The sequence below is a fragment of the Phocoena sinus genome, chromosome 4 (genome assembly GCF_008692025.1).
Source record: "Phocoena sinus isolate mPhoSin1 chromosome 4, mPhoSin1.pri, whole genome shotgun sequence".
Taxonomy (NCBI): Eukaryota; Metazoa; Chordata; class Mammalia; order Artiodactyla; family Phocoenidae; genus Phocoena; species Phocoena sinus.
In genome coordinates, this window is record NC_045766.1 from 79381532 (window position 1) to 79396445 (window position 14914).

Below are 14914 nucleotides of genomic sequence, written 5' to 3' on the forward strand. Positions count from 1 at the left end.
GAAATTTCCTATGATGGAAAATAAATAGATGAAATGAACTCTGAAAGCCTGAGTTACAGCTGCTTGGGGCACCTCACTTTTCCTCCCCCTGAAGGAAGTTTATTCCTAGACTAGGGTCCAATTTTTTCTCAACAGCAACAATAGAAACAGCAAAAAGGACACACGCTTTGAATGTGGCTCGAGATTCTTCTTCCTTTCCCAGTCTGGAACTTACTATAAACCTCATCCAGGAAGGTAGGTGGCTCAGGCTTCAACCTTGTTCCCTTTGTTCTTCTCTCCAGAATGTTGATCCTGCCATACTGTTTTACACCTCGACACCTCTGCTTATATTGTTCCCTCTGTCTGCAATATCGCCCCTTCAGGCAGAGACTACTTAGATTCCACTCATTGTAGAAGATCTAGCTCCTCTGAGTCAGAACTGATGATATCCACTTCCTCCTGTGGTTTGTGTGAGGCTCAGCAGAGGATGTGTCCATCCCCTGCATGGGATTGTGAGCCCCTACAGGGACAGATAATGCCTGCTCGTCCCTGTGTCCCAGCTGACCCCGTGCCTGGTGCATGGAAACTGCTTAGTAAATGCTGATGTCCATCTATTCCTCCACTCTCACAATCACCACCCTATTCCCTTCATTCACATTATTAATATCTATGGAGCCAACCATATGCTGTGGGGGAAACAAGACAGTGGTAGGTTGAGTAATGGTGCCTCAAAAATGTCCAGGTCCTTATTCCTGGCATCTGTAAATGTTGCCTCATATAGCTAAAGGGGATTTTGCAGATGTGATCAAACTAAGGATCTTGAGATGAGGAGATTATTTTGAATTATCTCATGTAGTCACAAGGTCTTTATAAGAGAGAGGCAGGAGATCAGACAGAAGGCCATATGAGGACGGGCCAGAGGGAGCAAAGATTCTTCCTGAGAACCTCCAGAAGGGAACCAGCCCCGTAGACACCTAACACACAGGTGAACAGAGAAAGGTCAGTCTTCAAGGAGCTCATTTTCTTTCTACTCAAGGAAGGAGACAATTTAGGAAACCATGACAGTCGTTGGAGATGAGACGTAATAAAGGTCTAAACTTCACCATCCTGATCACCTTCTCAATATACTCCTGTGTATAAGCTTCCAGCTTCAAATGGAGCACTGAGAAATGAACACAGACTCCCTATCTGATTCAACCTGTGAAGAGCGCAGGGTGGATCCCTTGATCCACACCCTCTACAGCCTAAGATGCTGTTCATACGGCCTAAAATTGAGCCAGATACACCTCATTCAGTCAACTGTCAAAATGCAATTGTGGAGCAAAGAAACAGGCACATGTGAAATGCCATACAGGCCAGCCTAAACCCTGGCTTTCCACTGTTCCATCAATGACAGAAACAGACTCATTTTCCAGATTTATAACTCTCCTGAAATACAGATGGAAAGTAGAAGGTTGGATGGTGGTCACTATGATTATAGCCTTTCGCCAGAACCCATAACCCTCATTTTATTTCTTTCCAGTTTTGCTTTTAAATTGTTTTCTTTTTCTGATTACTACAGAAATGTACAATTTAGAAAGTTTACCACATTCCCACCCCAGAAATCTGTATCAACAGATATGAATCTTAAAACCAGCATTTTTATGCATTCAACCAAAGAAAATAAATAATTATGTGTATATAAGAGAATTAAAGAAAAAAACAGAAAGAAGGAAACCCCTAGGGATATATGGGAGACTTGGAATATTTGTTCTCATCTCCTTCTCAACTTCCTTGTCTGTAGCATTACTCAGGAACCACATTCTGAGTAATGAGGCTGAAACAGGATAAGATTTCTAATCACCAAGGAAATAAGAACCACAGTTAACACTTATGGAAGGTTAACTAAATTCCAGGCAGTGCGCTAGTTTATTTAATCCTCATAATGACCCCGTGTGATAGGCACTATTATTCTCACAATCCTCACTTTATAGATGAGGAAACTGAGGCACAGAGAGGTTTGGTAGCTTGTCCATGGTCACACAGCTAGCATGGGGTAGAGCTGAGATTTGAACCAAGGCAGACTATCAGCATAAAAGCCACATATTAGCCACTTTGCCACAGGCACTGCTTCTCAGAGAGGTTAATTGATTTCACTAAACTGCATCTATTAAGGCAGGATACCAAACTAACAGGCTTTATGAAGATTATGTTTTTAAATAAGGAGGGGAACAAAAGGGCTTTATGAAAAATTCAATGAATCAAGATACCACATTCCCATAATAATTTTGAAAGATTTTTTCCCCTCAATTTAAGTAGTAAAAATACATGTTCACTGTTGAAATTTGGGGCAATATAAAAACTATAACGAAAAAAAAATCATGTGGTTTCACTTAGCTGCTTCTTTTTACAAGCTAGTCAAAGTGAGATCAGTAGGCCAAAGATATCACAAGCGCCCAGAGCTCATCTTCAAAATGTAGATCCCTAGGCCCCATCTCAGACCTCCAAGAGCAGAATCTCTGAGGGACTGACCTCAAATACTGACCTGCAATGGCACTTTACAGCTTGCAGCCCTAAAAACTGTAGAAATCATTCTGTGGGATCGTGTGTTCTCCACAGACCCAGATACTACTGGACCTATGCAAATGCCCATTTGAAACTTTTATTAGATGTCCATTTTGTTTCAAGGAGTCCAAATGGGAACTTAAGGAGTATTTCTAATACTCCTTAAAGTGTACTAAAATTTAACCAATATTTCTCAAATTCTGAAATTAAATTTTAAATGAAATGAAATTTTAAAAGTAAACACTCCATTTTTAGTCATCCTGATGCCCAGTAAAGTTTGAGTATCATTGCCAGAGCCTTAAAAAGAGAGGCCCAGAACTCTTGGACCCATAATTCAGAACTCATACACTCCCCTCCCACCTGCCCCCAGAACAGCCTCCCCCCTTTCCTTTCTGAAACCAAGTTGACTTTAGGAGCAGTAAAAAAAGGGGAACTGAGGAAACCAAGTCTCATTGGAGAGTCAGGCTTGGGTAAGGGAAAACAGGTTACTGGATGGATATATTTTCCTGACCTTCAGCTGCAGGCTCTGTGTCCAGGGTCCAACAGCTATAATGCAGCCCCTGAGAGCCCTCGAGTGGGGTTTGTGCCCTCAGCTCTGAGCTGGATTCAGAGCCCTGCATCCAGCTTTGCTTTTCCAGAAAGCAAAATGGCTTCTCTCCACTAACACCAGGCCCATACTCTAGCTATTAGCCAAACAAAGGATTTTCCAAATATGGACCTGAGAAGCATGTGCACTTTGAAGGCCACAATGAAGCTTAAATAGCTAAAACATATTAAAAAGAAAGCCAACAACTGACGCCAAAAAGCGTGAGTCCTTAAAGAACAGAACAGCAAGACAAAAGCCAGAAAGAAGAACACAAATATGCATTGTAGGGGAGGCGCAATAGGGAGGTGTAGATTTATATGGAAGAGTTGACATCATTGTTTCCCAATAATACTCAACATGCAGGAAACAGATGGGAAAGCAGTGGTGGAAGGGGCTACTTATGGTAACAGGGCATGCTCTCTGTTTAGAATCCTGCCATTTGGAACCTCAACGTTTGACTTTGAAAAACTGGGGATGGGAACTCCGTTGCCGGCAGTTTTATTAAAGTTGAACTAAATCCTGCTGAACTTATCACCTTGGCAATGCATGGGTAAATGCAGCTCGGCATATCAGACCCTGATTTACTGCCGGCATGACTGCAGCTGTTTGGGTCCAGAGGAGACAAAGCTAGGAAAGCGGAATTTAATGTCGGACAGACATGGTTTGACTTCTGGTTCTCCCAGTTCCTAGCTGGGTGATGTTAGGCAAGTTGCTTAATCTTTCTGAGTTGGTTTTCATATATAAAATGGGGGAGGGGGAAGATCCCTGGTGGCCTAGTGGTTCGGATTCCGAGCTTTCACTGCCATGGCCCAGGTTCAATCCCTGGTTGGGGAATTGAGATCCCGCAAGCTGTGTGGTACAGCCAAAAGTAAATAAAATTAAAAATAACAATAAAATAAAATGGGGGGGGGCAAAAGAGAACTTTCCACATGCAGTGGGGAGAGATTGAGGCTGCACATGTAGATTTAATCAAGAAACATACTTAGGGTGGTCAGTTGACATCATTTTAAAAGTTTTATGTTTTAACAGAATCTCCCGTTCCCCTGCTCTTGGGCCAGGCGCAGACACAGCCAGACCAACTGCCACACTTGTGATCAGCTACAGTGCCTTCTCCCGACAGTAGGATCACTCTCTTGCCGCTGAAGACAGCTTCTGTCACCCCGGCCAAGGGTGCAGCCAAAAGGGTTGCAGGCTTGGAGGTCCCCCCACTCCAAGCCTGGCCATTACAAGTCACTGTCAACTACCTTTCCCACAGTTTAAGCATCTTCTCCCCCAGGGCTCAGGAGGGTGTGACCAATTACAAGCATCAGGCAAAACCATGTGGTTTCCTGTCTGAAGAAACCAACCACTCTATCTCCCCGTTATCTCCGTCATTCCTCATGGGTCAGATGATGTTTATTGTTTTATTGATTTATTCCCCCCTTACAAACAATCCACTCATAGTTCTCTTTCACTCGGTTGCCTTGAATGTTAGCATCTCCCGCTTGCACCTTCTGTAGGACCCTCATTTCATTCTTGGTACTCTTTTGGTTATTTTCCTGTCTTACGCAACCCACTAGGCTGAGAGCAACTTGAGAGCATCTTTGTAAACCCCAGAGTGTCCAGCATATTGGAGTCCCATTAAATATTTGTTGCATTGAATTGAAAGCCCCATACAAGACGGTTTCTGAATAAAACCATGAAAAGAGCCAGGGAAAGAAATATGCATAATTACACAAATTAGCTCAATTCACGAAGGCTATCGATTTATTTAGTTTGCCAGCCTCCTACTTTTTATGTCAGACTGTTTTCTGCTGTCTGTAACAGCAAGAGCTGGTATAAGGTGCTTTTGGGGAGGGTGACATTCACCCCTCTCCCTCTGGGGGATGGCGGCGAGGGGCCCCCCAGAGGCATACTGGGTCAGCATCAGGCCATGGGCATGGCACCAGGGCATGGTATGCATGAACCAGGCTTGAACTAGAACAAGGAGTGCCTGAGACTCGATCCCAGAAACTCAGTTGGTTCTGGGGCCCCGCCAAGAATGTGATTCATACCAAGGAGTGACTGGTGAGGCACTAGGGATAGTCAGTGTTTCTGGGGCACCCTGTGCAAAGCCTGGGTCCATTTCTAACTGGGAGTAGCTATGCGCCCTTGTGGGGAACCTTGAACAATCTTGGATTCCTGCTGTTCCAGCATATCAGCAATGTCCCAGGTCCTGAGCTTCCTAGAAGGGCTCTAACTCTGGCTTCCTGAGGAGGAAACAGGGTCCATCAATCATCTGCTGTGTGTTAGCCTCAGGGAGGCCAGCGAGCTACCCAATCTGCATGAGCTGCCCAAGGCCACCCGCCTTTAGCCGAGCTCAGCGTCCACTTGCAAACACAAAGCCAGTGAGAAAACAGAATATCAGGTAGAATGAGGATCAAACCGGGTGCCTCTGACTCTAAGGCAAGTGCTGTTCCAGGAGGGAAGGAGGATTGTGGCTGCAGGAGGCAGGGAGGGGCCTGGGAGGAAAAGGTAGGGGACTTGAAAGTTAGTAGGTGGGGTTAGAGTACGTGTGTGTGAAAAGCTCCTGACAGAGGGTGAAGTGCTATGCAAACGTTAGCTGTTATTATTACTATTCTCCATCTAGGCTGGGGGAAGAACAAGGCAAGGGAGAAAAGGCTACATTTTGCAGGTTAGTTCTTTTTTTCTTTTGACAAAACTGTAACATAAATGTCAAATTATGAAATATGCTATTTTGGGAGATTGTGTTTGTGCCTAAGACAGGCTTGGCTTTGGGAGTCACACTAGATCTGGATTTAAATCTTGCCTCTCTTATCTCTACAATCTTGGCAAGTGATTTAACCTCTTGGATCTCAGTTTTCTCCTCTGTAAAAAGGGTAAAAATGCCCAATTCTTACAGATTTCAAAAATATTACTTTGTACGTATAAAGTGACTGGCACATAGTAAGCAATGAATGCAGACTGTAACTCTACAATTAAAAATAACAAGCAGGTGTGGTTTGGGGCTCAGCTTTCATTTCTGGGTCCCTTCTCTCCTTCCAGTACACGCCCCCCCTTCCTCCCCCTTCCTTTAGCAGCCTAATGTTCTCAGCTTTCTCTATCAAAAGCTGCTCTTAAAAAATCTAGCACCAGTATGTGTCTCTTCTGATTTGAAGTCATCATGCTTTCTCAGGGGTCCCTTATTTTAAGGCTTACCTAAAATTGCATACTGGGGGGAAGATTAGCCGGACGGTGGGGGGCTGCTATCTAGACACCTAAAGTTCCATCAGGCTGTGACTCCACCTCAATCAGGACTCAAGGACAGTCCTTTGAGGGAGGAACACCAAAACCTAGTAAACTGAAGGGTGACATTTGTGTTGGGGCATAGAGAGAAACAGAAAATCAGGTGGGAATGCACCTGTAAGCAAAAAGAAAATTAAATCTGAAGTGTGACAAGTGGGTAAATGCCACTTTGGCTTCAATACAGGGCAAGCAATGAGTGAAAAAGAAAACAAAATAGAAAATCGAAAGAGCTAGTAACGCCATGTTCCTGGGTCTCAAGATTGGGGTGAAGGAACCAGACCAAGGAAAGTGGAGACCTGAGACCCAGAAGGTACGGGTTGGGGGGGGGCGAGGGGGGGAGGTGTCCGGCAGCTCACACTGACTAGCCTGTTCTGGAGGAAATAAGCACTGGGTAGTCCCAACCAGAGGGTCTATCACTACTTTGTTCCAAAATCTAATGGAAGAGGAGTTGGGGGGCACTTCTTATCCCCAGACTGAGTCCTGGACCTCTCAGCCCTGTTCTCCTCTCCCACCCTCTGCCACGGAATCCCAGGAAACTTTCTGCAGAGAGGTGACCCCCAGGAACAATCGGTCCCTAGCAAGTGCTTCAGAACTGCCTTGGTCAGTCAGCTTCCGGAATTTAGAATGTGTTCTCCCCTCATCCCCACTCCCACAGGAAAAGGTTTCCAGGCTAGCCCACGGATGCCTAATGGATTAAGGGGGGAAATAAAAAGAATGTATCAAAAACTACAGCTCTAATGGCATTGGGGAGCTTATCCACCACTTACAGCATCATCTATGGGAAAATGTGTTCCCAGTTCCAACTTGTTTCCCTCTGCCCCAGCAGATGGTCCACTGGGCTCTAGGGCAGGTCTGGGGCTACCTTAGCAGTCCCAAGGCCTGGGCCTCCAGCGGCTGGAAGGTATCTGGGCAGCTACCAGTGGGGGTGGTAGGGGTGGAAGAAGGGCGAGGCTATGCCTGTCCTCAAGGGGCTCCTGGCAGAGGTCTGGAGACTGGCAGGAGGGAGGGATGTGGGCAGGCGGAATGGCTATTTCCATCCTCTGGGTGGGTTGTTTATCATATCCAGACCGTGCAGAGTCAGTTACAGTTTGGCTTCATGCAATCAGTCAGCTTGCTCCAGGTTTAAAAGCCTTAATTCTCCTCTTTTAGTTCTTCCTGTTTCACTGTGGGAGCCCAGATCTGGGGATGCCCCTCTGAACTCAAGCCCATGAGGTGGCTGTTCTGTCTGCACAAACTCCACCTCCAGGACCTGACTTCTCTTTCAGTTCCCTGAAGGTCCGGGAGTGGCTGGGTACCTTTCTCAGATCTTTCTGAGGGCCCTTTAGTTTCAGGTTGACATTTTGCTCTCCCACCACTGTATACTGATGGTCCACTCCCCAGAGGCTCTGGGAAATCCCTCCGTGAACTCTCCATTCAGCGGGACAACTAATCTGCTTCCTGTCCCTCTTGGTGCTTAATTAACCCATCTGACCATATCATTTACTCGCTTCATCGGAGCCCTCATGCATTCAGTCATGGATAGTATGTGGTTATGCTAGGGCAAGTCCAGGGTGTTATGATAACAACAGCTACATTTAGAGCTTACCTGATGCATACCCTCTGCTAAGTGCTTTGCCCATAGTAACTCATTTCTCTTCACACCAGTCCTCTTATCCTCAATTCACAAATGAGGAAAGTGAGACCCAGAGGGGGTAAGTAACTTGCTCCAGGGTCACTCAGCTGGAACAGGCAAAGTTAGGATTCTACCCCAGGCTGTAGGCTTCCAGAACTCTTAATGGGAGCCCCCAGCAGGGGGCACCTGACTTGGGAGGATCAGGGAAGGTTTCCAGAAGCAGCTGAGACCCAAAGGACGAAGAATTAGCTAGGAAAGGTGTGAAAACGCTGGGAAGGAGACCACTAACCCAAAGAGGATGCCCCTGCCATTCAATGTTAAATCTTCTCGTGAACAGAAAAATATTCACCTTCCTCGCTAACACTTTGCTCCTGTTTATGTTTGGATTTTTTGTCTATTTAATTGAAGATAAAAGCTTTTGCATTTTCTCCTTCAGTCATGACAGCTAACTTCAAAGCTTAATTGAGCCATTGGTTTCTGAAAGTTTGTTCACATCCCTTAGACTGTAAATTTCTTGAGTCTGGAGTGCCTGTTTCTTTCTCTCCCACGGTACCTCCACAGCGCCTTATACTGGTTTCTTAAATAAGCGAATAAACAAAGTGAGAGAATGACTTAGCTTCAGAAATGTAGAATAGCTACACCTCAAAGTTCCCATTGCCTTATCCTTGTTCTTTGAAATGCTGGGGCCATCTTACTCTCATCAAGCTTAAAATTATATTTTGTAATGGGTGTTTATTCGTTATGAACCTTTTGTAATCCCTCGATTCAAATACATATATATTTTTTCTTTTCAACCTGATAAGAACTAGAAAAAAACCTTCAGGAATAAGGTTCTTATCAAATATTCAGAGGGTACATTCTGAATAGTCAAGGCTGCTTATTCAGGGAGAAAATGATCTGTAAACCCCTGCACGATAAGCAGTGGTTCTCAACTCTTCCTGCATTCCAGAATCATCTAGGAAGCTTTTTTTTTTTTTTTTTTTTTGCGGTATGTGGGCCTCTCACTGTTGTGGCCTCTCCTGTTGCGGAGCACAGGCTCCGGACACGCAGGCTCAGTGGCCATGGCTCACGGGCCCAGCTGCTCCGCGGCATGTGGGATCTTCCCAGACCGGGGCACGAACCTGTGTCCCCTGCATCGGCAGGCAGACTCTCAACCACTGCGCCACCAGGGAAGCCCTCTAGGAAGCTTTTAAAACATACCCATGCCTGGGCACAAAGAGATTCTGATTTAATTGTTCTGAGAGGGGGCCTGGACATGAACTTTCTTTTCATGCTCCCCAAGTGATTCTATTGTGCTACCATCATGGCAAACCACTGCATGGACAATTATCCCTTTTTACCAGGGAGTGAGTCAAATGGCAGAGACTGTTGGGAAGGGTGAGGAAGTCCTCAGCCCTTAGAGTGGGAGCAGCACGGAGGCAGAAGATAGCTTTCCTGTAATGCTCTCTTACTGGTCCCTTGACTCCTGGCCCCAGCATTTTCAAGCACTGTGGGAAGACCCAGAGCACTTGATTCAGAGGGGAGAGGTAGGAAATGCTCTTGGATGCACTCTGGCCTCACGGGGCTTCATCCACAGCCTCCCAACTGCAGGTGACACAATGATGTGGTTTTCATCACACAGCTGCAAGCAAGGGTCTTCGTATTCAGTGGTCAAAAAGAAGAAAAAGAAAGCTGTACTATTTTCAGCATCAGCCGTGAGGAAGTGATGATCTTCTCCCTCTATTCCAGACAGGAAGAGAAAGTTCTCTGGTTCCCAGGGGAGAGCTAGGGGTTGGGGCAGCAGCCACCATGCTGGAGGGGAAGGGAAAGAAACACTGGCTAACTTGGCCAGGAGCAACTTCATGCCATTCTTGGGTGATCTCACCAGCCTGCAGAAAAGTGGCCAAAGAAGCCAAAGGGGGAAATTGGCCATTCGTATCAACCCTATGTGCAGCTTGGGACGACCAACAGCAGAGCCTGAACATGGCATCTGTGTGGCTGCCTGAAGAAACTGTATACACGATTTGTGTGTGTGTGTGTGTGTGTGTGTGTGTGTGTGTGTTTCTAAGGAAAGGTTTCTGCTTTTCATCAGCTTCCTAAAGATTAAGGACAACACTGGCCCCGAGCAATGTCTGCGCTAAGTTAAACACCTATTTGTCACCCTGCCTCATTAGATTTGTCCAGTTGAAGGTAGCAGGACTGGGTTACAGCAATTGGCAGAAGTGGATGACATTTTTCCTCTGTGCTCAGTCCGGGGGTATAAATTCCTCATGTTCAGGTGGTCTGAGCACAGCTAATTGTCACCAGCTTTGCCTTGTACCCCAGCTCAGAGATTTCCCTCCCTCCCCAAACACACGGGCTCTCTTGGATTCCCCACATCTCTGTTCTTTCCTTCTGCCCTTGTGTTCCCAGACCTGAATCCACTTTTCTGCCTCATTTTATCCTTGACCTCCAAAGCTGAGTAACCGGGATGTCAGTCTTGTGAGGCCCTCCCCAGCCTTCTAGATCCTAGTTACCATGCTGACTTGTCACCCTCAGGATTCTGGGCTGAACTTCCAAGGTGGTGAGCAAAGGGGCACTACCCAGGTCAGTTTTTCCTCCCTGGGGGCAGAGTCCAGGCCTTGTCTATTAACTAATACATGTTTCAGAAAGTCCAAGAGGAGGACACATTGTTTTAGAGAAAACATTAGCACTGACTCTATTTATTGATGCTACACTAAAAGAAAAATAAGAGACAACTGCTTAACTAGTTTTAGATGTGGGAAAAAAAGAAATCCTAATTATTCTCATTTATATAAGCTGCTTATTATGCCTGCCTAATTCCTACGTGGCACAATAATGGTGTATGGATCATTAAGTGGGTCAATTTCCTTCTGTTTCAAAGGAACTTTATTCAGGTATGTCAGTCTTGAAAGTTTGCTGATTCTGGGGCAGGGCTGTCTGCTTTCAATTAACGGGAAAAAAAATCATTAGAGAAGAATGTTGGCCTAGATAAGGATGCCAGGGAGGGGTGAGAAGGCTAGTGGGCCAGAGCCCTCTGCGTCCCTCATGATTGACTGTATGACCTTAGGCCGGTCACTTTACCTCTCCCGGCTTCCCTCCCTTCTCCCCAGGGCAGGAAGAGCATGGGGTACTGGTTTCAATTTTTTTTTAAGAGTAGCCCCTTTTCTTTTTTTTCCTGAACGAAACATATATAAAAACCCAAAATATACATCAGGTGAAAGAGGAACCGTTTAAAGCTGCCTTTGAGGAGTCTTCACAGAACCCTAGGATTCCTTGCTCATCCTAGGATCTGTGACATTGTAAGAATGAGTCAGGACTGATAAGCACCTCCATGCAACTCTCAGCTTTGGAGTGAGGGCCCAGAAGAGCACCCACTTGGTGAAAGGTGGTACCCACCAGCATTCATAAGTGAACATGGACATGAACCTGAAGGCCCCCTGCAAAAACAGGTGGAGGAGAACCATTTCATTCTGATCTTCTGAGGGTAGTGATTAAGATGCATAGTTGGAGTTCTCTCACACTCAGAAAAACTCAACCTAAGGATGTTATTTCAAATCTACCTCTCCAGATTGTTGGAGAGGATTACATGAATTGACTCAGTTGTGTCCCAGTTTCAAAAGAGGCAGTTTTGAAACCTGTGGTCCCCTAAGCTGTAAAATACTAAGCCATCTGTCCTAATGACATGGCAGCCCCTGAACTCAAGGACACCACAGGAATATCACACCACTGCAAATTACTAGGTGGTGCTAAGTCCTTAAAAAAATGAAATAGAAACAAAAGCACTGCTCTGTTTTTGAGATGCACATTTGATATGAGCTAATCAAATAGTTTTTGAGATTATTTTCCTGGAGGCAGAGTTATTCTGCAGTTAGCCCTTCAGTTTCCCCCCTTTGTTGTATCTATCTATGTATAAACACAAGGCCCATATAGTGGACTTTTTTCTCCCTCACTGAAATTTCTGAAGACAAGGCCTTTTTGTCACGGGTAAGTGCAGGGCCAGTCAACCTTAACAAAAGCAGTCATTTAATGCTCAATTTCCTCAACTTTCCTTTGATTAAAAACTTCTCACTTCAAATGCTGGTACTGTACTATAGATTGTTTTCTTTCGCCCTCCCCCCCCCTCCCCGCAACAAACGTTTAATAAGTTGTCTCTACCCTGGAGGATTCCCTTTTTTTTTTCCCAATCCGACCTTGAAAACATAGAGGCTCTCCTTTTCATGTACAGACCCTAAACTATTTTAAAATCAAGGCCCTCTGACCTTTTTACAACATTCTTCTTGTCAGACACACCAAACGCTAATCTGAAAACCAAGAGGAGGTAGAGGGTCTGAGGGGTTGGGAAGGGGAGGGAGGGAGCTACTATATATTTGGCATCAGTTCAGAAATTCAGAAAATGTTTGTGCAACCACTCCCCCGGCCAGGATCCACCGCACCCCCCCCCCCCCCCCCCCCCCCCGCCTTCCAGCACATTAATAAAAAAAGATGTGAGCGGATGAAATCGGAGAGCCCAGGAGGGACACCTAAGGCGGTCATAATTACGTACCCAGAGAATCCCACTGAACACCACACCACAGATCGAGGCCTCCTCCCTCCCCTCCGACATCCAAAGTTTGGGAACAGGACCTCTCAAGCCCCCCACCCCCAAGCCCCAGAGGTGGCCGGTTAAACGTGTAGCAGCACCGGCGCACCGCCCATTAATGGCTTGGGTGACACAAACGGAAGGGCTGACACAACCTCTGCACGTCGGGGTGGCAGCGTTACGCACCTTAAGAATCATGTATGTTTAAAAAAAAAAAAAAAGCACAGTGAGCGCTCAGGCCTGGAATACGTTAACTTGGGAATTGAAGGCAACACGCCCTACGAGAGTCCCTCTCTCTCTCTCTCTCTCAAACAAAAAGAAGCGGGGTGGGGCGTGGAGGGGGGGGAGGGAGGCGAAGGCACTTTACCATCCTGTCCTGAGCTTTCCAGATACTCCGTCAGGTCACAGCCAAAGGCGCTGGCGGCTCCCTTTCGTTTCAGCTTCTGCTTGGCACCCTTGTTCTTCATGAGTTAGTCCCAAAGAGGTTGCCCCTCCGTCTTCCCCTCCCCGCTGCTTGGCACCGCGCCTGCGATGGTCTCCGGGGGAGGTTAGATCAGTGGTTGCGGCGCGGCGCTGGGGGGCCGCATGGGCGTGGGGAAGAGCCTGGGCCCGGGGCAGCGCGCATGGAGCCCGCGGGGCGCGGAGCCCGGCGCGGGCGCGGAGCCTGAAATCCACGGCGCTCTCCTCCAGGGCCGCGGTACCGCAGGCCGTGTGGAGCTGGCAGCGGCGGGCCGGCGCGCTGGGAGTGTCACTTCCTCACTTGGAGTCCCAGGGACTTTCACGGGCTCCCGCGGTGTCTTCGGGTGTTCTCCTCCTCTTCGGAGGGAGGGCGAGCTCTCCGGTCCGTCTTCTAGAAGACCGGGAGTGGCCGAGAGCGTGGGGAAGCCGGCGGCGGCCAGGGGCGCGGAGACAGCCCGGGGGCTGCCGTAGGTCCTCTGTCCGGCGCGCGCTGTCCTGCCTTCAGACGGCTTTGGTAGAACGAAAAACAAGCATCCTGTCTCTCTCGCCCGCCCTCACGCCTTCCTTTTTTTCCTGTCTTACAAATCCTAGGATCATCCAGCTCAGGAAATGCTGGAAGGAAGTTAGCTAGGGAGGGGGGTGGAGGGTGGAAATTTTTGGCAGCTCCGTGCTGGTGTGTGTATGGAGCCGGAGGAAGTAGGTGGGTGGGTTGAGGAGGACGGGGTGGGGGAGAGAACGCGCTCTTTGGAGAGCTGTTCTGCGACTCTGGAGATAACTGGGCAGCTCGGGAGGAAATCGCCGCTCTCCTAGGAGCACCCGCAGCCCGAGCCGCCCGCTTCCTGCCCCACCGACGGCTCTTTGAAGACAGCAGGAGGAGGCGCGCTGGCTTACTGGATGGAGGGGGCTAGGTGGGACTGAAAAAAAGTGGCCTGCCTTGTTTTTATCGTCATTGTCATCATCTCTTTGACACTTTCTATTTCGGTGCCTGTCCGCTCCTACACAGACACTTAAAGAGTAATGACGGAAACAAAAACAGGGATTCCAGCGGAGAAACCTGACGGGGACCGGTTTTTCAGCCGGCCACTCCCAAACTTCCACCCTCCTTTCCGGCGCCCAGGTACCCCAAACCCAGCCAGGTCCCCTCCCAAGCTGAGGGAGGGATGGAGGCTGCCGCTTTGTAACCACTGCTCAGGAAATTAGATTTCTGGTTAGAGATTCAAGCACGCGCGCGCGCGCGCGCGCGCACACACACACACACACACACACACACACACACAAACGCACACACAGACGTTATTGCAAAGTTTGCTAAGTGGAAGTGATCTGGGGGGGAAGTCTCAGATTTAAGGTGACTCTGATATTCTGACCTAATGAGGAGAAAGCAGTCTCCCAGGTTATTTCATAATTTGTCTCAAGTGTTCAGGAGGGCATGTTTTTTCTTCTCCAGTTAATTTGACTTCTGTGGACTCAGCACACAATAAGCACTCAAATTCTTGTTATTTAACCATTTTAGGATTAGATTAAACTTCCTGGGTAAATTCAAATCCATGTATAGGCTTGAAGGGTAAGGACATTCATACAGCTCAGAAGGCTGGAAAAAGCTTTAGGTATAGTATTTTAGTCACTGAATCCCTTTACAGTCTCTCATCTCCCTATGTATCACCAAGACAGTTTATGAACTTTGACCCTTGACCTTCTCTCTTTGTCAGAGCTTACAAGTGATAGCCTGCCTGCCAAATCTGGCTCACAGATGTGTTTGGTTTAGTACATGCCATGCTTTAAAATTTTTTTTTATTAATTGCCAACATTAAAGAGTTAACATTTTTCACATAAGAGATCGGGATTTCTGGCTTCTCTTGCAAAAATGGAAGATCTGGTCACACCGAAAGGGCATTTCCTTATGGCAAGG

At 47.1% G+C, this 14914-nt stretch overlaps 1 protein-coding gene across 1 annotated transcript in view; it reads right to left on the minus strand.

Moving 5' to 3' along the window:
- Positions 1-13599, minus strand: part of ARHGAP31 (Rho GTPase activating protein 31) — a 112934-nt gene extending 99335 nt beyond the window's left edge. Inside the window, exon 1 of the mRNA XM_032630321.1 lies at positions 12914-13599. Within this exon, the coding sequence (XP_032486212.1) occupies positions 12914-13013 (100 nt within the window). The 5' untranslated portion in view covers positions 13014-13599. The remainder of the gene's footprint in view (positions 1-12913) is intronic.
- Positions 13600-14914: the final 1315 nt, after the last annotated feature.